This window comes from Chondrus crispus, genomic scaffold (genome assembly GCF_000350225.1).
Source record: "Chondrus crispus Stackhouse genomic scaffold, scaffold_133, whole genome shotgun sequence".
Classification (NCBI taxonomy): domain Eukaryota; phylum Rhodophyta; class Florideophyceae; order Gigartinales; family Gigartinaceae; genus Chondrus; species Chondrus crispus.
The window spans coordinates 1-22,237 of NW_005178995.1; the positions used below are offsets into that span (position 1 = coordinate 1).

Below are 22,237 nucleotides of genomic sequence, written 5' to 3' on the forward strand. Positions count from 1 at the left end.
ATGACACGGACAGAAACAGGAACCCGTATTGTCCGTGACTCAACACGCTCTCGCGCTCTACCAACAGGCCAAGGACTTCCGTATGAGCAATATCTACGAATGAATGTGGATGACTTGGTGACATTGGTGGAAGCTAGAGGCCTTTTGTCCGAAGTTGGTGGAAATTTTAACCAAAAGCGTCTCGCACAACTCGGTGCTAGAGGTAGACATCGAATTATCACCGACACTCTATCGCAGCTTCGTCAAACAGCAATAGCTGCTGGTTTGACAACAGGAGTTCATTCGCGCGCGCTTCCCCGAGACAGCTTGATATCGATTTTAACCACACACTACGATTCAGTGGAGCGAAGAAAAGCTCATGGCAATATTCACGAAGCCGGGTTCGCTGCCCTAACTAAATTGATCGAAAAGAAAGAGCGGCCGGGTTGTCCAGTATGCATGGATTCATCCGTTGAGGGACTCTCGGTAACTAAGTGCGGGCATTTCTTCTGTGTTACATGTATTTCACTCATGTTTCGCACTCTCGGGGAGAGCAGGGTGCAATGCCCCATCTGTCGCTGCAAAATTCTGCCGAAAGATGCAATTGAAGTAGTGTCCTCGGACAAGGATGAACTTTCTGAAACCGTAGCAGGTTCTGATGATGGTAGTGGGCTTGACCAAGATTTGGAATCGCCTTTTTCATTCACAAAGGTCATGACAACTATCTCGGAAGCAGATATCGCACGATATCGAGATGCACCCCGCCCCACTGCTGCGGAAGTGTGGGAGGAATATGGCCAAATAGCCTCACCTCATCATCGCTACCTAGGTGTCGGTCGCGATTCAGATTTTCCCTCTCTTGAAGCTGAGTTTTTGCGGCACATGAAAGCTGCCACTGCTCATGAGACGGTTTCTCCGAATCGTAAAAATATGTAATGGCTGTCGCGCGACAAGATTTATAAAAGCTGTATGGGTCCACCTCTCTTCCTTTGTCTCCCTCTCTCTCTCTCTATCCCTCCCTCTCCGCCTCTCGGGCTGCATCTCCTCTTCCCTCTATCTCTTTATGTAAACAAGTATCTTTAAAAAGTTTTTTGGGGTTTCCTCCCCTATACTCCATATAGTTGTCCCATTTTCTCTGCAGTATTCGTAACCGTGCGTTGTTGTAGTACTAGAGCGCCGCTTTTTCAGTGACTGGGGCGCGGCACTTATAAATACGTGTTTGTCAAAGAGAGGTGGACGTTGAAAAAGGAGGTTGTGAAGTGGGTTGCGTCCTGTGATCAGTGGGGAGCTGTGATCAGTGGCCACTGATCACAGGCCGGCAGGGGGTGTCGTACGACATCGTCATTGCTGTAAAAATTTTGCAAAATTTCGGTGCAAATTTTGAGAGTTAGGACCTGTGATCAGTGGGGAGCTGTGATCAGTGGCCACTGATCACAGGCCGGCAGGGGGTGTCGTACGACATCGTCATTGCTGTAAAAATTTTGCAAAATTTCGGTGCAAATTTTGAGAGTTAGGACCCGTGATCAGTGGGGGCTGTGATCAGTGGCCACTGATCACAGGCCGGGAGGGGGTGTCGTACGACATCGTCATTGCTGTATAAAATTTGCATACTTCTCGAAACACACTTGTCTTCATGACCCTGCTGCATATTTGCATCATTTCTGAACAAACGTATACGTGTCACTGCTGTACTTTTTGCATCCTGTGCAAATGCATTATTTACGTATTTTAATTAGTTCTAACTCTGCGTTGGCGTCGTGTGATCAGCCGCCGCTGATCACATGCCTCGGAGGGGTGCCGTACGACACTAGGTATCATTTCCCACCAAAATTTATAATCGCAATTCAATACTCATACTACTGTGTGTTTGCAGTGCACCGATCACTTGGACCGATCACTTGGAACTGATAACTGATCACTGACCCACACACACACACACACACACACACACACACACAAACACACACACGCTCAAACGCAAACGCACACACCTTCGTACGACTATATCCTCTTTCCTTGTTCCAAATCTGAGCATCGTGCATCCCTTTTCCGTTTCCCTCATCATACACCCACTCTCCTTGTCAACCACCACAAACGACGGGCCCCGAGTAACATCCGACCGCCAGGGGTATTTTGGCGACCGCCTTTCCGAACTTTTATCTTTTGCAGTTTCGTTCCTCTCTTCGCTCGCTGCACGAAAAGTCCTGCACTACGAGCGCCGCCGTCTCCGGAATCCAAAATATGGCAGCAGACGGAGACTACACGTTTAAGGAATTAGGAAAGACGTCAAGATTCGTCCTGCACTCGTATCAAGTGCTCGACCTTTGGAGACATGAACATCCCGGCAAGGAAATATCATGGAAAGACTATATGGCATGGGTGTTGTCTTCACATTTCTCCGCACAGACGACCCCACGGCCCATTCAAGTACTGCTTCAGTCCTTGTCTGGAAACGTCCTGCTGTATACTCATACGAAAGAGTCATGTACGGACATGCTGGATTCGCGATCTAATGCGAGATCGTTTCGCGTGTGTAAGAGCACGTTTGCGACAAGAGGAACTGATGGACGTGTTTGTGCTCTTATCGAGCATGTCCTGACCTCACACCTTCCTATGAGAGTTATGGCGTTGATCTGCCCTTCATTCACGTTCATCGGAGAGAGCAAGACTCGTCGCAAGTCAAGTCCTTTCCCGACTACTGAAGCAACCCCCTTTCAACAGCTGCTACACGTCTCAGCCGTGGTCAAGCTCATGGCAATTGTCAATAACAGCAGGCCGAGTAAACGAAGACGTCTGGACGCAACGCCGGATGAGGCTGTCAAAGTTCTCTCTGTACAAGGTCTAACCGATTTGCGTGACCCACTTCCGCAGAAGATTGGCTACATCATCGAGACTGTTGTCGGTGCTTGGAATTGCTTTGCAGAGTACCTCGGATTTCAAAGCTTGGAAAGGATGAGTGCACCCTACTTGAGATTGGTATCTCCCTTGGCGCAGTTTGAAGTGATTCCAACCCGAGAAGAAGGGTTTGCACCACTGTCTACGCTGGTCAAGTTTGTTGAAGACATGCCGGCAACAAACGATCGAACGAAGACCTTTACCGATGCCTTCGATCGGCCTGCAATCGTTGACAGCAACCTTCGCAAGTTTGTGGGAGACTTTTTTCAAGATTTGGAACGCGCGTTATTGTCAAGTGATCTCTACTCTGCTAAAGAAGTCAAGGAAATGTTCTTTCTGACCAAGTACGTTCGACGCAGGGACATCCTCCCCCCGAGATTCCGATCCTACTGTGCGGCATTGGTGAGGCAGGTCAAATCCTATACGAGTGAAATCGCTTCCTCAGCGGCTCTTCCCGGTGATCCTTTTCCTCCTCCTTCGCCAGGTGCAACGACGAATCTGGCTTCTGCTTCTAGTCAGGTCGTATGTGCATGGCACGTTCTTCAAGTGGTGGGGGAGGCTGAATCCACTTCAACTGCGTCGGATGAAGCCTCTCTGGAAGCTTTGAATGAGGGAGAGGACGTGCACAACGAGCGGATCGTTTTCTCTGAGATGAGGAAAGCAGCCGTGAGGATGTACAACTGCGACTTTGAATCTTTCATTGAAGCGTACGATGCCCTGACCGAAGACGAAGAGCTGCATGGAAAAGTTCAGCTTGTCCTGACGGACCCTCCTTTCAATGTCCGAAGGGACAGGGGACGCAACCATGCTGATTACGATGAAATCCGGAAAGAACAGTATGAGTCTTTCGTTAACTGCGTCGACGAGATGCTTCGTCCAGGAGGGCATGCGCTGATATTCTGCTCCGCTCAGCAATTCACTATATGGCGAGAAGCATTCACCGCCCATCCTACGACGTCTGGAGACTCATCATCATCGTCTCAAGCAAGCCAGCCCACATTTTGGGTTGCGTCCACTCCGCTGTACTGCATATACCATCCATCTGTATGCAATGGGTTCCCTGGACGCGCGACGTTTGCGCTGTCCAACATGGCAGAAGTGGTCATCCATGTGATGAAGAAGGGTCCACCGTTCAAGGAAGGGAGGCTCATGGTGAACTACAAGTGTTTCAACTACGTTCCCTCCGAGTACCCTGCGACTCGCAATGTCATTAACAATGTCATGGGCCTCGTTCCGGGAGAACGGCACATGGTCAAGATCGGAGATACCTCTCGCATGCTAAGGCCAGAGCAGAAATGCGTGTCCCTTTTGAAAGAGCTCATCTGTCGTTTCTCCCAGGCAGGAGACATTGTTGTGGACCCGTTTGCCGGAACATTTTCAACGGCTATCGCATGTTTCAATCTGGACAAGGATAATGGAGCAAGGAGATTTATTGGTTGCGAAAAAGAAGCTGTGTGCTTCGAGCACGCCAAGAAGAAGGTCATTGAGAGCTACGCGGGGGCTATTGTGAACAAGCTGGTGGACGTAGGTCAGGTCATGACGGACGACGACATCCATGGTGCAGCTCTGTATGTGCACAACAGGAATGGAAATAGAAGAAGCAGGAATGGGAAGTGGGCACCTCCGTCGGGCCTACCTCCCTACCAGACTTTTCCAGATCACATTCTAGCCTATCTTTCAACGGCCTGGGAAAGCCCTGAGTTGATTCAGAAATGTCGCAATGTTCCGCTCAACGCTTGGAAACGCGAACTACAAGGTCGTTTTCATCAGACAGACGTCCACGCCCTCCGAGCGATAGAGGCAGTTCAATTCGGCGTAGCGTTGGCGCCCTCTTCTGTTCGGCATCCGAAGGCGGGACTCGGGCTTTTTGCTACAAGAACATTCGACGTTGACGACGACATCTGCCTCTACTACGGCACGTTGGTCTATCATGACCTTATTCGGTCTAAATCGAAGAACAAGCCATACGGAGAAGGGCTTATGGGAGTGGACCGCGAACGCTTCATGACCTATGCCATGCTGGTGCCAACGCAGGGACGAGTTTTTCAGAATGTGACGAACCTTATCGATGGACAAAAGGCCATTTCAATCGTCCCTTCCAGATTTTGCGTCGGGGCTTTCATCAACGACCACCGCTATCACCCAGATGATAAGGATCACAAAGATTTTGTTGACGGTCGTCTCGCCAATCCGAGAAACGTCAACGTTGCATATGATCTGTCGGTGTCAAAAGTGACCTCGACGTCTGCGTTGCAGAAACACACGCTGATGCGCGTCAAGGCATTGAGGCTTATCAATCCTGGAGAGGAACTGTTCGCCGACTACATTTGAGATATCTTCATAGAGTAGGCGACTGTTGGACTCCATTCACAATAAATTTTGTGACCGCATCTTCCTTGTCACGGAGAGGATAGAGGAGAGAGGAGAGAGGAGAGAGAAGAGAGAAGAGAGAAGAGAGGGAGGGACTAGTTTGCCTGTTGCGCCTTGAGTTATCTTCCTATTGAGAGTTTATTGAGTATAATGGGAGTTTTGCTTTTTAGCGTTTTGCTATTTAGCGTTGAAGGGATATGGATCGGTGGGGGTGGCTTTGGGTATGATGTACTGTATGTAAGCCGCACTGAGCGTGCGGTAAGTGGTTAAAAGTGGACATATAAAAGTATGGCAAAACGGTGCTGGTTCTCGAAAAGTAATGGCAATGCAGGCGGCAATGCTTCGCAATGGAAAACGGTGGTTTTATAATGTATAATGGCGGAGGGAGAACATACCTGACCTGAAACGGCAAATGATGTATACTGCAGAAGCGAATGGCCAAGGTAGGGCGCTGTCGGGTGCGACACACTCGTAAGGATGGGTATCGACGGCGGTGGTGAATGTCCGACGACGACGGGAATATTCTTACATACATTTCGCAACAAAATGCCGAAATATTCGCCTCTTCGTATTGTCACCGCCAAGTTTGGTGTACCGATTACCGATGAAGTCCGAGAATGGACCGCAGCCGCCAATTAATTTCGCTATGTGTATCGTTTCGAAAAAATAGGAGTTGAAATGGACTGTTTACAATGAAAATCCAGGATGTGTGACACCGAGTTCCATTAAAATTGTGATGTGTACTGCTATCCCAGAAATTATGGTGTGCTGACGACCGAAAAAGACTATAATGTAAATTGTGTCCAGTGATTCGCTTTCATGTTGTGAGGATTATGTTGACTCATTGCCATTGCATGAAATATGCGGACCTCCTGCCAATACGATTTGACATATCCACCACTTTTTCTTATATTCTTGATGTCATAACAATGAAAGTCCTTAATCTCTCTTCGTATTCTACCAAATGATATGAAGGATGTCATGTGTGCCACCATTTCCCAAATGTCGCAACATTAAATTGTCACCGCATCTTATGTCAAAAGGGAGACTGTTCACCGAAATACATTTGAGATCTGTGACAAATCACGAGACCCATAGGCGAGCGAATGTCAATGAAACAGGTAGAGAACCTCAAATAGGCCTACATGTCGAGGAGAATATAAAAAATATATTATAGGAAGTTGGGAAAGGAAGACACCTCTGTGTGACGGTCGTATCCTGCCGAAAAGTACAGTACAGTACGGTACAGTGAACAGCACTGTATGATATTGTTCCGATGTGACATGGGCGTGACCCTTCTTACAGGTGGCTGTCCACTCACCTCCGTGGCAGGCTCCCACACTAATTTAGCCCGGGATCAACCTTGCAGCAGCACCACCAAAGCATTCAGCTTTAGGCATTTGGATCCGTCCCTAGCCTGGCGAGCGCAGGGCGTCCTAAAGGGCGTTACAGAAAGTTTCCTAGACCAGCAAGGAGACCAGCAATTTGTTATTAGAGATATGTAACGGCAGAAACATGTAGCATTGCATTCCATACGTTTTGATCATTCTCTAACTGTAACGGCAGTATTTTTGCAGGTTATGCATCGACAGCAGGAGAGATAGTTCCATGCTCGACTATTGCGATAATTATGTAAACTTCACCCTCCGCCATTCTTCCTGCCCTAAATACAAGGTTCTCGTAGTCCCTGACCCCTCTCATTTCCTCTTCCCACTTCTTCCTCTCTACAAAGTTCTGTCTGTCGTCCGTTGCGCATCATGAATGGCCCTACAGTTGTATACAATGAGCAACTCGATCTCCCATTTTGCGTACGGTGCAAACACGCAGTCGAATTTGATGGTGTAGTGAAGCATATGAAGAGAAACCATTTAATTTCGCATGCAAGCAGCATTCAGATTGCTGGCGAGATTGGAGACGCCCGAAGCCTGTCTCCCATTGTTAATGCATCGGCTGCTGAGATGAGACACAAATACTTGGCAACGACTGTGGTTGAATATCGTTCCGGACCTGCCCTTCCGCCTCTGGAAGGGTTTCCCACGGCACTGTGTCACAAGTGCCCCGACTGCGGATATCTGGCACGGAAAGGCGCTCCCGTTCGTCGAAATTGTGCTGCGAGTAAAGCGTGCAAGGGACATTTATCTCGTCAGCTCGATGAGGTGAAGGGACAGGCCATCTTTGGCGGAAACAAGTGCAGATACTATCAAGTCGTAGAAAACGGCGGTGACCTCTTTTCCGATGTCCTCGCAGAATCCATGAGGAAACTGCAGGGAGCCACTCCAGCGAGTACTGCCATCAACGAGGCCGGGATTTCAGAGATGAGCGCATTACTTTCAGTTTTTCGCTTCGACACTCACTTAAAGCGTTGTGGGCTTAAACTTTCTGAAGCCAGCTCCCTGTGCAAGAGTACTGACAGCCGTATACGCACACTTTCACGCGAGGTGGTCACAGCGTACCACAAGCAGGCCTTCGACATAACCGAACAGAAGGTTTGGATCAAGTCACACACGTTTATGGAGTCGGACCTCAACATTGCTGTTAGTCGGAAAACTGTGGAGCACTATGACAACAGAATGGTCCAAGTACTGGAATTCGTCTTCAACTTGATGTCTTCCAGCAGGCAGTTGTATCAATATATACCTCCCGATGCCATTCGGAGTGCAGAATCTCTGCGAGCAGATTCCAATGCACCAATGGCATCCAAGTTGCGAAACTTCCATGATATCCTACAGAACCTCCTTTTTCGTCACAACGAAAGCAACGAACTAATCGCCTTGTTCATCTCATGCTACAGTGTCATTCTCGATCGCTCAAACGAGTACCGATTTGCGAACGCCAGCGAATTGACTCCCATTCTCGCAGCCGTGAAGCACTTTGCTCGCTGCCTAGTCGTGATGGAAATATATCTCTACAGCTCTAGCGACACTACCGAGTCTTGGGAGCGAGTCTTGAAACTGAATCACCCGCATGTGGATAATGGCCTTCAATATGTGCAGTACTGCATGAAAGTCTGTAATCGCATCAAGGTTGGGGAAGTACATAATATTCGCTTTCTAATCTGTCCGACGCATCCGAGATGCGCAATTATTGATGGAATCGAGCTTTCTTTATCGCAACTTGGATTGAAAATGAAGCAATTGCAGAAAATTTCATTGGGATTGATGCAAGAAAAACTGCTCAATGGACTCAGGATTACAGATGCATTCTGGTCGTCCGTTCAAAACCTGGACGACACAATGACAGATCAAACTCCTGGCTACTGGTTTGGAATGCACAAGGCAAACCAATATCATCTTTTTCATTGGTCTCAGGCCTTACAAGGCAAACTGAAGCCCTTACTCCTGGAATCGGACACATCCCTGAACGAAGACAAAGCCAGAGCATATCTACAAGATTGCGAAAGTCTACAAGAACATATATATACGCTCTTGCAGGTATGCTCAGGAGCACCGGCAAGGACATCCGAGTTGGGGATTTTGCGGGTTTGCAATACGGCAGTAGGACAGCGGAACATCTTCACTCAAGCAGGACTCGTGTTTACTGTCATTACGTATCACAAGGGTCGCAATGTGCACGATGGTGTCGGCCGTCCCATTGCGCGATATCCTGATGCTGTTACTGCGGGTATCTTGCTCATCTACTTAACAGTTATTCGCCCTGTCGAATATGCCCTCGTCGACCTCCTCGCGAAACCCAATGAGGTCCCAGAAGGTTCATCTGTCAGAAAATTTGACCACGTTCATGTGGACAGTGCCATATCACTAGGCGAGAGGCATCGTGACCACCTGTTCGCCAGCCGTGGAGAGCCTTTCGGAATTTGTCGATTGCGCTACTGCTTCGAAAAGGTAATGAAAAGTGCGGGAATCCCAATTGGAACCAGTCAATACCGGCAGTACCACAGTGGAGTAGTGAAAAACTTCCTCGCGCATAGCGAGGAGCACGAAACAAACTGCACGGGAATGCTTCACACCCAGGCAGGACATTCAGAGAATACCGCTCACCAGATATACGGTGTATCCCCCCTTGATATGAAGAAATTGACGGCTAGCCAGCTTGAGCGATTCCGTCAGGCCTCCAAAACGTGGCATGAAGTACTTGGGCTGTTTGACGGGGAGCCGTGTTCTTACGAGAACGCCTACGAGCAGCTGCAAATGACTGCTAGTGCACTGGATACTAATGCATCAGCAGGGACCCATCCGATCGATGTCACAAGTCACATTTCGCGTCTTGAAATGACTCTTCAAACTCGCGTTGAGGTCCTGCACAACGCCATTCTCCATATCTCCGACTCTTTACTTGGGAAAAGGCGACTAAATGAATGGGTTGGTACCGAGGGATACGCCGTTCTGCCCGAGAAGAGAATCTGTCAACCTCCTTCGCTGCTGAAGCAATTGCAGATTTTTCTCAATAAAAGTGACGCGCATTTCAAGTCCCAGGAACAAGAAAAGGCAGTCGTGCATTGTGTAGCACCAAAGAGCGACGCCTTGGTCGTCCTGCCAACTGGTGCCGGGAAGTTGTTGACTTTCATGCTTCCCGCTTTCACTCACAAGACAAAGGTGATGGTTGTAGTCGTTCCACTTGTGGCTCTGCAGCTTGACCTTATCAAACGCTGCGAAGATGCAGGTATCCAAGCCTGTCAGTGGAATGCGCGGGATGTAGCCGGGGCACGTATTGTTGTCGCCAGCGCCGAGCATCTGTCTTCACCAGACTATCAATGTTTCCTTAGGGAACTAAAGGTTATGAATAAGCTGCATGCAATATTCGTGGACGAGTGCCATCTGGTTTTATTATGGCACAGTTTCAGAGAAGCCATGAAGTACTTGCGCGGTTTCATTCGTCCAGAACTCGTCAATGTGCCAGTTATGGCTCTAACGGCAACAGCCCCACCGTCCATTGAACAACAAATTACTTCCGCATGTGGATTGTCAGACTTCATCACTGTGCGTCAGAAAACGTCGAGACGGAACATCAGGTATGAAGTTTACAACGTGAAGAGGCAAAATCTCAATCGTAAGGTGGACGAAATGCTTGACTATTTGCGTAACGTTTCCGGTACATCTCCCTCCAGAGCCATCACTTACGTGCAAACAAAAGATGAATGTGACTCGCTCTGTATGATGTTACAAACCCTGAACCCGGACATGCCTTGCTTCAAATATCATGCAGGTATGGAAAAGGATGACAGAAATGCAATGCAATCCGGCTGGGAAGATGAATCTGATGGACTTCCGCACGTCATGGTTGCAACGAAAGCATTTGGATGCGGCATTGACATCTCCACTGTTCGGATTGTCGTACATGCTGGTCTTCCAAGCACGCTCACTGAGTACGTGCAAGAAAGCGGACGTGCCGGTCGTGACGGCCAACCTGCCAAAAGTACTGTGCTTAATATTATCGATCAGTTCAATCATTCAGTTGAACCGCAATTGTCCGGTTTCGGTCCTGTACATGGGCTTACAGAAGCAGCTGGTGAGTGTCGTCGGTGGCTGGTGGACCTGTTCATGGACGGGTGTTCTGATCACCGACCTTGTCAAGAACGTGGGATGGAGGCTTGTGATATTTGTTCTTCCGAAGGAAGTGGAATACGTTTACGTAGACGTGCTTCCGAATTCCAAAACGAGGACACCTGCAGGAAAGAAGTTCAGATTCGACCTACAAGGAAGCGCGTGAACGCTCCAAAGAGGACAGAATCTCCGCAAACACCATCGAAAGTTGCGCATACTCCATCGGACACGGTTACGCCTTCTCGACGCCCTACTCCATCGGACACGGTTACGCCTCCTCGACGCCCTGGTAAGGACTCGCGAATGAAGGCGTGGAGCAGTTGCGCCTCTGAGACCTCGGCCAGTGCAAAATACATATGCACTGGGTATTCTCCTCGCCTGATCAAGTTCTTTTGTCCTGTATGTAGTGTGAAGAAATCGTCTCTCGTGGAACACAAACCCAATGCCGATGAAAGGTATTGGGCATGCTACAACCGTCGTTGTTTACGATGCGGCCAGGAAGGACATGGCGTGAAACAATGTACGATGTTTCGGGGTATTGTAGGGGCATGTCGCTGTTGTGGTTTCCGCTTCTGTTTAGGGTCTATTGTGCACCCAGCGAAAACCTTTGGTCAGAACAACTGTCCTATCAAGAAGATTATTTCTATGGCTCTTCTAGTTTGGAATGATACAAACATGAGACAAGAGCTTCGTGATGCATTCCAGCATCTCTCTTCTGTGAGGACGGTAGAAGAATTTGAAAAATGGATCCGTGGTAACGAGAACGACTCCGAAGCAGATAAATTTGCAGAAATCGAGGACCCCGGTCTATTCAGGGTCGCTCCATGGCTATTTCAGAATGTTCTAGGAATACGCATGTAGTTTTGGATGATTAATATTCAAGAGTGTTCTAGGAATAGTCACATAGCTTTGAATGATCACGTAAAGTGTAGAATTTCTCATTGGCATTTCTCGGCGTTGGACAGAAGACAGGAGGGCCGGGTATGCGATAGCTGTGCTATGAGTATCGATGTACAAGCAGATGTAACGAGCAATGATAGAGCAATGATCAACAGAATGGTATGGTCTTTGCTAGAAGATGAGATCAGTGGACTACCAAAAACAAGTAAACGCGCTTGCAAAGAGCCGTCGATTATATATGTTTTCATGAAGTTTTTATCTTCACTTCTGCAGATTTGCTTTCTTTGTTACAGGGGGGTCGCCATATAGTGCCATCTTTGTTAGTGTCAGCTCAAACCCCTAATCCCCCATTGAACACGAGCCTAAATCAATGCCATAAAATCACATGCTTAATGCAATTGAACATTCCACTTCACTCGGACCCATATTTCCAACAATATGGAACACACCATACTACCGTGACTACCACACACTATGAGACTCCCACTCCCCCCTAACTTTCAAAACCCATGCGAAGAGGCCATCCCACAAAATCATATAGAAAATAGGCACAGCACTATAGGAGAGTACCTTCCCCCTCTCCGATCGCGACACCGAGCACCGCACTCCTCGTCGCTAACTCTGAGCTAATGAAGAAGTTCAATAAACTTCGAAACGTTCCCAACTGCACGCTAGTACTAGCCACCAATAGCATCCAACCCCTATAACCTATATTCCCCCTAACCCCGCAGGTATACCCCGACCCGGTGTCCCAAGTGGGCACAGCCAATGGACGGGTGTCGTGGATGAAAGGAACGATTGCATGAAAGTCACAGTGTCAGGGCGAAGGCGTAGATGTGCGAGGTGATAGTTGTACGAATTCTGTAGCCAATGGACGGGTGTCCCAAGAGAGAATGGCCAATGGATGGGTGTCTCCAGAGGGAATGGCCAATGGATGGGTGTCTTAGATGGAAAGCAGCAGTCAAAAGAGAGAGAGCCAGTGAGTACAGTTTTAAGGCGGGAAAAAGGGCATTCAAACCTGAAAGGCGGGAAGAGTGGGATTCAAAGTAGCCAACAGGTGAGTGCCATGTCAAGAATGATCATAACGAGGGCTGCGACAGGGATGAAACCAGCGATGAAACCTTCCATCCGACGAATAGGCCTTCCGTCCGAGATTCGGGACTTCCATCCGCCACGGAGCGTGCGGAGTGTTTTGGCCCGTGCTTTGATATAATTTTTGCAGATATTTTATGGAGCCAGTAGGCCTTCCATCCCAGGAAGGCTCTGTCAATGGACGTGACTCTGCATTTGGGCACCTTACAAGTGCTTGCGGTGGTTGATTGTACGTTATTGCTGTAGAAAGTACGCCTCTGCATGATATTGTACGTTGCATATTGTGAAAACATTTGTGATGGTTTTAGTGGGGTTGGTATCATCTTGCTGCAGTTCATGCATTTCTTACTATACTTGAGAGTGTTTTACACGTATCGAGGGGCATCATGGAAGGTCTTTCTTTGCGGCCTTTTATTCTACTGCAGCTTTGGTAGGGATACATCTTCCCAGTTGAGATCACGTTACAATGTGTTTGGTTCGCACGTTTATGTGTAGCCATAGCAGTTTGTCATCCGGAAAATGTGTATCTAAATCCTCCAAGTTCATGCTGCACATGTAATCCCCATGTTACGTCAGCGTACTGGTATGTACTGTGTGAACATTTTCCCTTCCTTTAACCCGTACACGTATGTTGAACAAACATGATACACCTTTTACATAAATGGGGGATCTTATTTGTTCATACAAGACAATTTGTGGTAAAGTTCTATAATTGTAACTACACTCTTCCACCGTAACATCGTCAAGTTAAAAGAAGTGAAATTATTGTCATTCTTACATTTAGTATGATAATTTAATACATTCACTCATATCAGCTGGTATGTGTGGGATAGTTCTGTTTTTTTAATTCCTGCATGGACCAGTCCTTCGAATAATACGCAAGGGCTTAGGCATATTGGCGCCACAATAGGATTTGTATTCTGTTTGCAGTGCGCCTAGTTTATGCCAACTAGTTTTTTAAATTTTTTAATTGTCCGTTGAGGGTGGTGGCTTATCCCTTAATAATAAATTTTAAAGCATCAGCAGTACGCAGTACGACTGCACAACCGCGTTCAGTAAATGAATGACCATGACGTAGTAATCATGTTTCTATAATGCGGGATGACGTGTAATGTTCGAATTGGTGATGAAAATATATGTCCTTAATGAAAATCGTACAGCATTTGTTCGTGTAATATTTTGAAAAAATATTTCATATATACTATTATAATGTTGCCATTATTTTTATTATTCCAAAACTTTCTCTAGTAGCAATGACGTCATGCTCTACAGAGCACAACGTCGTCATCTTGTTTCCAGGCGGCGGGTGACGTGTTGGATTCAAATTGATTATGAAAATATACGGTACGTCCCAAATCACATGCGTACAGTTTTTGTGGGCTGAAAGACGGTGTGCGTCCCCCTCTCCCCCCCCGCGCCGTAAAGTAGATGTATGCTGTAAAAATTGGCGACATACAATTGAAATCTGCAACATTTATTGACGTTTTTAATATTATTATAAAGGTGACCGACGCCGTCGCTGGTGTCCGACGCCTCTCCAACGAAAACGCAAAATTCGCGCCCCACCCCGTGACGCCCGTTGCGCCATGAGCCTATGACTCGCGCTTGTGCTGTCAACACGTGCGCGTCACACCGCACGACTCCGCGTCCACAGCCGGCCCCTCCCAGCGCTGTAGAGTCGCGCCCCACCCCGTGACGCCCGCTGCATCGTGAGTCTATGGCACGCGCTCGCGCCGTCGACACGCGCGCGTCACACCGCACGACTCCGCGTCCACAGCTGGCCCCTCCCAGCGCTGTAGAGCCGCGCCCTTCCTCGCGGCCGCTGCGCCCCCCCACCTCCCCCATACGGTTGTTTTCAAATAATTTGCATATCCGAGCTATTTTGGCGTTGTCCAAAATGTAGGGCAACCCCCCTTCAGTTGTTCAATTATTCGAAGTCTGACAAGATGAGAGACGCGTCAGCGATTTTTTGTACCTAGCCGTCGAAACCTCCCCCACGGAGCACTGGGAGGCTTTTGGCCTTATGATCGGTATGTATATATGATATGTATGCAACTGTACCAGTATCGTTCTATCGTTCTTCTCGTCTTTGTCCAAGTTTTTCCATCACTCCTGTGACGTTGAAATCTCGCATCCGCTCTTGCAATGACCTTCAAACATTCAAGCCAACATGCCAATGAGTCGCCCGTGACACTCTTCAGACACTCTTCTCCCACGTCCGTCCCTCTTCCACCCTTTCCTTTCTCCCTCGTCCCTCGATACAGCGTCCCGCTCGTCCGTCCCTCTTCCACCCTTTCCTTTCTCCCTCGTCCCTCGATACAGCGTCCCGCTCGCTGCCCGCACACATGCCTTACGAATGATAGGTTGCCCATGTCCCATTCGCGATGCTCTATGCAGGTGGCGTGAACGCCACCTGTTCAGGTCGAACCCTTCCATCTCGCTCGTACTGTAGCGCGGCGACGGCCGCATCTGCACTCTCGCTTCAAACTCTACCGACACCACCCGTTTCGCACACTTTGAAACACGCAAAAAAAATTTACTGAACGACAAACACACGATGAGCACGCATTACTTACAACTAAAGCCTTTTCCTCCAACCTTGGTCCCACGTCTCACTCCCTTCCGCCAAGCAGAGCTGTAGCAAACCCCCTCATCACTTCTATCGTATCACGACCGTAGTCCCTCAGCCCCGCAATCTCCCGGCGCGCCTGTGACACCGCATCTCCAATGTTCCCGTCGGCGAGTAGTTGAAACTGCACCTCGTTCAGGCGGTGCAGCATCAGTTCCTGTGATGCAATTCGTCCAGCGATGCTCTGTAGACACCGCTGCAACCCCGCTGCCATCGGCTCCGACGCCGACGGTAGGGGAGATGGCGCATCCGTCATGTGCGAAGCACCCTCCATCCCGCAAGCGATTGCCGCCAGCACTTCGTCGCTCTCCGTGCTCATCGACAATGGGAGTGCTGGTGAACACACTTGGTCTTCATATCTATCGCCCAGCGTGCCCTCATGCTCACCCTGCATCTCCTGCGTCCTCATCACATTCGCGTGCAACGTCATCGATCCAAATAGATGTGATACTCCATTTTCGTTGCCCTGTAGGCTTCCACCCTCGCCTTCAGTGATGTGGCCATCGGGAGCGTAGCCTCCTGCCACCGGCCAAGGGACGCATTTGTTCTGGGCTTCCCAGCCGACCGCTGCGGCGAGCTCCTCTTGTATTGCCTCCCCATATACCTGCTCCTGGTGCTGCGCGGTGACCGGCAAATACTCTACCGGGATGCTGTGATCCTTGACAGCGTAAGTTTCATATGAAGTGTCCGAGGCTGGAGATTGCTCTTCCGGGGAACCATATGGAGGCTGGTACTGTGCTTCCCAATGCGCGGGAGGCTGGTGCTGCGCTATGCCATACGCAATCTGCTCCACTGTCGCGCATTGCTCCTCCTTAATGAAGTAGTGTACACGCCCAGCAGCCTGCGAGACTCGGGCCGGCTGCTCCTGAAGCGCCGGTGTGTTTTGATTCGGTTGTTGGTCACATGTTGGAGAGTTGGTGGTATCGTAGAACGAAAAAAAAAGGAGTCAAGATGAGATGATGAGCGTCGGGATGAGGGGTGAGGAGGGGAGAGGAACGAAAGCTAGTACGGCGGGGTTGGCTGTTTATAAAGAGCGGGGCTATGGACGACGGCGTGGGTGGGGGAAAGGGGTTCGCTAAGGCGCAGAGCGGTTCGTTACCATATGATTCACTCGGTTGGGGGGATGAGGGGGGCGAGCGAGGGACTGTTCCTCGTGAGAGGCAGATTGTATGAGCACGGGCCAGTTCTGCATACACCTTCCCAGAGCCGCGCCGTTCCACCTTCACCGCTTGCCTACCGCTTTACCTTCAAACTCCCGCGCGTGTCCGCTTCATTGTACACATTCGCCTATCCGTGCGTGACCCTCCAGTTGACTGCGGATGGTGGTCGCGCCTCGCGCGTTTCTGCACTACACCCATTGCCTCGTTGTCCCCGTGCAGTCGGGGAGCAAGCGGGGAATGCTCTCTGGGCCACAGCCGCCTGCTTTCCGATTTCTACGTGCCCGCTGGAGCTCGCCGCCGAGCTCGCCGTGATGCAGGTCAGGGATGCTTTCAGGTCGCCATCGATTTGTTGCTATCAATTTTGGAGAGCAGGGGCAGCTCGGATGCACGTCGGAGCAACGTGCCGTTCGGGGGCAGCTTGAGAGGGGCGCAGTGGGGATTGTAGAGATGGACGTGGACGGCGGGCCATTAATGAGCATGAGCAAGGGCAACTCTTCCCGCTAATTACGGGTGTTGCATGCCGGCGGTATTCGCAAAGCCATCCTCCTCGCGCTCTCCCCTACAAGTATATTCAGAATCCCTGCCACATTCGCAAAAACAGACACGTTTCTACGCTCGTACAAAACTATTGAAGCGGTAGCATCCGGTCAGTGGATCTGTGATGGTCCGACCAGACTTGCCGCCGCTGTTGGCATTCGCAACTCCCATAATTCCACTCTACATTTGACACGCAGTCTCCCAACTGGCCGGTGATAGTTGTACGAATTCTGTAGCCAATGGATGGGTGTCCCAAGAGAGAATGGCCAATGGATGGGTGTCTCCAGAGGGAATGGCCAATGGATGGGTGTCTTAGATGGAAAGCAGCAGTCAAAAGAGAGAGAGCCAGTGAGTACAGTTTAAGGCCGGAAAAAGGGCATTCAAACCTGAAAGGCAGGAAGAGTGGGATTCAAAGTAGCCAACAGGTGAGTGCCATGTCAAGAATGATCATAACGAGGGCTGCGACAGGGATGAAACCAGCGGTGAAACCTTCCATCCGACGAATAGGCCTTCCGTCCGAGATTCGGGACTTCCATCCGCCACGGAGCGTGGGGAGTGTTTTGGCCCGTGCTTTGATATAATTTTTGCAGATATTTTATGGAGCCAGTAGGCCTTCCATCTCAGGAATCTTCAATAGCGATGCCAATTTCGACGCCTAACCTCCCATCCGTCCAACCCATGGGTATAGGAGTGTCCGACTCTCCTTTCTCCGTTTAAACGAGCTTGCGACTCGTAGTAGCTCGGATCCCTGATGGGGGGAGGCACAGAGAAAATGCCCGGCCCGGGATCGATGTGGTAGAGACTTGCGAAGAGAATTGCTCGACGAGTGTGGGGTGGGGCGCGTACGTAGGTACCCCGGTTCCACTGGGTTGTAAGGCCAATGCTCGTTGAGCTTCTTTGACACCTTGTAACGCGACAAGGCCTTCGACGGGGGCGTCGCAACGCAGCCCGACGGGATGAAATGAAAGTAGCAGCGCTACGTCAACCGTGTGTAGTGCAATGCGCCTGTTAGGCAGAGACCAAGGTCCGACGGTCCAACACAAACAACAGCAACAAAAACAACAACTGCCAACGGCACAGCGCTACGGAGTGTTCGAAGCTCCCTATCCTCTTTAAGCGGGTTTGCCGCCCGCAGTAGCTCGGATCCCTGATAGGGGGGCAAAGAGAAGGGCCCAGCCCGGGATCGGTAAATGGTGGTAGAGACTTTTAAAGGCAACTGCTCGACGAGTTCCGAGGGGTGTTTAGGTAAACCTGGTCGGATGGGTCGTAAATCCAATGCTCGAAGAGCGCCTTGTACACCTTATACCCTTGATAAGGTCTTCGACGGGGACGTCGCAACGTAGCCCGTCGGGAAAGAAGAAAACGTAGCAGCGCTACACCGTCGTACTGCCCGATGGCAAAGTACCAACAACGGATCGGTCGCAACCAGATTCCGATGGAACCAACACTGAGAAAAGCACCACTGGTGCACCAACACAGAAGCCCGATGGCAAATGACGTCACGTTGCGGATCGCAATCCTACAAGTTGGGACCAACTCAAGATTAAGGGAAATTAGGATAGGGAAATAAAGAAAAATTGATAAGGGAAAAGGGGACCCGCAAGCGCAAAGGATAAAGTAATCTGTAGTTAAAGGGAACGTCTTGTAAAAGACGGACTTCAACCAAGGCGATATCAGACTCTGGCAACTCGGGTTGGATTGGGAAATAAAGGGAAAAGGAATGGGACCCCCGAGCGCTGAAGGATGCCGTAGACTTAGGTAAAAGGGAGCGTCTTGGTAGAGACGGACTTCGACCAAGGCGACATTCAACTCCGGCAACTCGGGTTACCTTTACTGACTTGGTCGTCAGAGGGCTAAGGTATATATCGCCCCGCCGGAGCCACTACAGTAGCTCTTGGCGCTAGATCCTAGATCTAATCTAATGTTAAATAACTAATATGCAACTAATTAAAATTAATAATTCAAATAATAAAGTGAAATGATTTCCACTTTTGCTTGTCATACCCCATCATTTTCATTTCTTTTCACCCCCCTTTTCAGGTGCGTATTGCACTACATATCCCCCTTCTGAGCGCCCTTGCGCAACGCCCAGCCATCGTATAATCTCCTGCCGCTGCTGACCGTGTTTCCCGGTCATCAATCACTCTGCGCGGCGTTCTAGCAAGGGTAAGACGAAAATACCATGCTTCCTTCTCCATCGGAACACTCGGACGATAGTGCCACCCGTAGACGTCCGGGTGTTGGCTTTCCTCGCAAGTTCGAAGTGCCCCGGGGTCTTCCTTCCATACCTCGTCTACCCCCTGTTACCATCCCTGCAGAGCCGGCCTTCCATCCGGGCTACCATTCCTCTTGGGTAGCCCGCCGTCATCCTTCGCTCGAGGAGCTGCAGAAAAAAACCATGCGTGATAACGCAGCCCTGTTTGCTTCTGCTCAATGGTTCTCCTCTGTGGGCGTCCGCGACCTCGACGGCATCAAAAATAATTTCGCCGATGATGCGGGCATGTTGCCCGGAAACCTCCCTTTGCAGGCCATTCACACCTTTGACTGGCGCGCCCGCATCGCTATACCCACCTCCATCCTACGTCACTCCTCCCCGCGCGGTCGCTCCTCCTTATCCCTGCGCTTCATGGACGCTGTGCTCACTCGGATCGAGATTCCTATGGCCGACGCCCTCATACCTTCATGTTACCACTGCGACACTTGGCAGTGTCGTACGGAGGGGGAACGGCTCTACCTCGACAACCTCATCGACTGCACCTACGGTGACCCCGTGTCCGAGGCGGACCGACTGTGGCGCAACCGACGCACCGTCACGACCGACGCCATGTTTTGGACCCAAGCCATTCTTCCCACAAACTTTCGCCATACGAAGCGCGGCAGTATTTTCTCTTTCCAAAATACTGTACGCTTTGAACGTCGGGTCCGATCCGACACTGGGTACTTCGTGGCGTACCAGATGATTGAGGCTCGAGAAATTTCCAGACAGCACTACACCAATCGATACCAACGAACCCCGTCCTGGTGGAGTCAATACGAGGTATGTCAGGGTTTCTGGGCTGAGTTAGGCCCCATCCTCACATATTACGGCAGTCATTTACGCGATCCGCAGCACGGGCTGTGGACTGTGTTTCTCACGGAGTGGTGCGTGAAAGTCGCCGCCACCCTTCTGTGGGAAGTTTTCGACTGTTGGCGCCTGTGGCACCTCCCTTCGAAACTCCGCGAACAGATGCGTCTCCTCGATTTTTCTGTCCCCCTTGGCGGGTCCGATGTGGACCGTGAAGTGCACGCCCTCCTCGATATGATCGAGACCGTAGCGTGGGATTGCGTTCCTCCACAAAATTCGTCTCGGTCCTTTTCACGCCAACGACCCTCTTTTTCCCCTGGTAGAAATCATCCAGCTGCCGGCAACTTCGTGTGGATCAACCCCTGGTCCTCCTCCCTCTGTTCTGCCTGGGAGGCCCAGATGAGCCGCCGTTTCGGAAATCAACCACCAACCCCCAACGCAATCACTGTGGTGAACGCGGATCCTCGAGAGCCTGAGATGTGCTCTCGACCTTCGGCCCCAACTTCCCCTCTCCCTACACCGGTCCGTCCCTCCGCGCCTGAGGCCCCAGTGTGCGTCGTACTTCCTTCCACGAGCTCGGCGGAAACTTTGTCGCTTCGAGTCGTGTCTTCCTCCGACGTGAATCCAACCTCACTTCCTGCTTCCCCTTCACGCGAGGGACAGCTCATCACTCCCGCCCCTACTTTGCCATTGCCGTCATGCACGGCACCCGTGGGCTTGACCCGCCCTCAGGCTCTTCCGCGCGCCGAGATTCCTCCTGCGAGCTGCTCGACGGGAACCATTTCAATCCAGGAAGCCCCTCCGTCGTCCGGGGATCCGACCCCACGTCCAGCTCTCCCTTCACCTGAGGGTCCGCTCCTCGCCCCTACCTCGGGCCCTCCATCATCTACAATTCCCAAAGAAAACACCTCTGCTGCCGCCGTTTACCATCGCCTTCTCATGGCTCATGGTGTGGAGGGAGAAGCTCTCCAGGGGGCGTCCCTCGACGACTTGCGAGTTCTAGCTCGGCTTGTCACCTCCCTTCCAAAGGGAAAATCCCTTGGGGCATAGTCTCGTTGAAACTGCAGCCACAGCACTCCCTTGCGACTTGTCCTTCTTTTCCCATCCTGTCCGCATGATAGTCGACTAGCGACTTTATCGTACGACCTTTGGGCGATAAAAAGAACCCACCTGCAAATCCCCCGTTATTTCCAACTTCCTCCTCTTTTTTTTTTCTGCGTACCGTCACTGCGGTCGTACCCCTCTTTTCACCAACTTCCTCCTCTTTTGCACTTTCAATTCTCCCTTTCCTGATTCCCCAATGTTTCCTTCTCTTCACTCCCTCCTCTTTATCCTTGGCAATTTTCCCCCCACTTTTCATGCGCCCTTTTTACCTCTTCAGATTCCTCGCTTACCTCCTCTTTTCCCTGTTCGGGCGTACTGTAGCCGACGGCTGTCCTCAATCTCCATCGAGCGGGCAGGAAATACCTGAGAAGTTGTGAAAGGATATGTGTTGGTTGACGCGCCGACCCGCAAAAATCTTAAAACAAAGTTTCTCCGTTTGGCCTCAAACGCCAGAACCGTCATTGCGATAGAATCCCCGTTCTCACTAGGAGTTCTCTTTCAGTCGACGCCACTCTTCCCCGTGGCCGTCGATCCAACTTCCGCCTGGCGCTATCCATAACGTGAGGACACACGCCGCGCTACGTTGTTCTCCGACCCTTATTATCTCCTCCTTGGCTCGCCATGAACGGCGAGGAACCCACGACGGATGCGCCTCGTCTCGTGATCGGGAAAGGGCCTCTTCCCGTTCAAACATCCAAATGAAATTGATATCAGGTAACGCCACTATCGGCGTATCGGTGGCGAGGGAGCTGGAGCATCATTCTACAGCCGTGTCTTTGAGGAAAAAGGATCATGAGAATTTGGTAGCCTTAGAAAAGTCATCGTCCTCGTCAGTGCCAATCGCAACTTCTTCGCTCTGGTCGCGGGGTACTGCGTCTTCGTTTGAAGACTTGACAAGTGACGCGCTCTTTCTCAATCGGGTGCTTCGCTGTCTCCACCCTTGTAGCTATCCGTCATTTTCACGGGCACCCCCTTAGAAACAGACTTTTCGAACAATTTGGAGTGG

At 50.3% G+C, this 22,237-nt stretch overlaps 3 protein-coding genes across 3 annotated transcripts; 2 read left to right on the top strand and 1 right to left on the bottom strand.

Moving 5' to 3' along the window:
- The first annotated feature begins 2,220 nt into the window (after positions 1-2,220).
- On the top strand, positions 2,221-5,205 carry CHC_T00010039001 (SET Domain containing gene, NAGS). The gene has a single exon (XM_005713176.1). It carries the CDS (start codon positions 2,221-2,223, stop codon positions 5,203-5,205), a length of 2,985 nt encoding a protein of 994 aa, XP_005713233.1.
- Positions 5,206-7,001: 1,796 nt separating this feature from the next.
- CHC_T00008329001 (ATP-dependent DNA helicase, RecQ family) lies at positions 7,002-10,911 on the top strand. The gene is given in 2 exon segments (XM_005713177.1): positions 7,002-10,685; positions 10,702-10,911. 2 exon segments carry the CDS (start codon positions 7,002-7,004, stop codon positions 10,909-10,911), a joined length of 3,894 nt encoding a protein of 1,297 aa, XP_005713234.1.
- A 4,438-nt stretch (positions 10,912-15,349) lies between these two features.
- Positions 15,350-15,580, bottom strand: CHC_T00002285001 (hypothetical protein). Its single transcript, XM_005713178.1, has one exon. It carries the CDS (start codon positions 15,578-15,580, stop codon positions 15,350-15,352), a length of 231 nt encoding a protein of 76 aa, XP_005713235.1.
- Between the last annotated feature and the right edge of the window lie 6,657 nt (positions 15,581-22,237).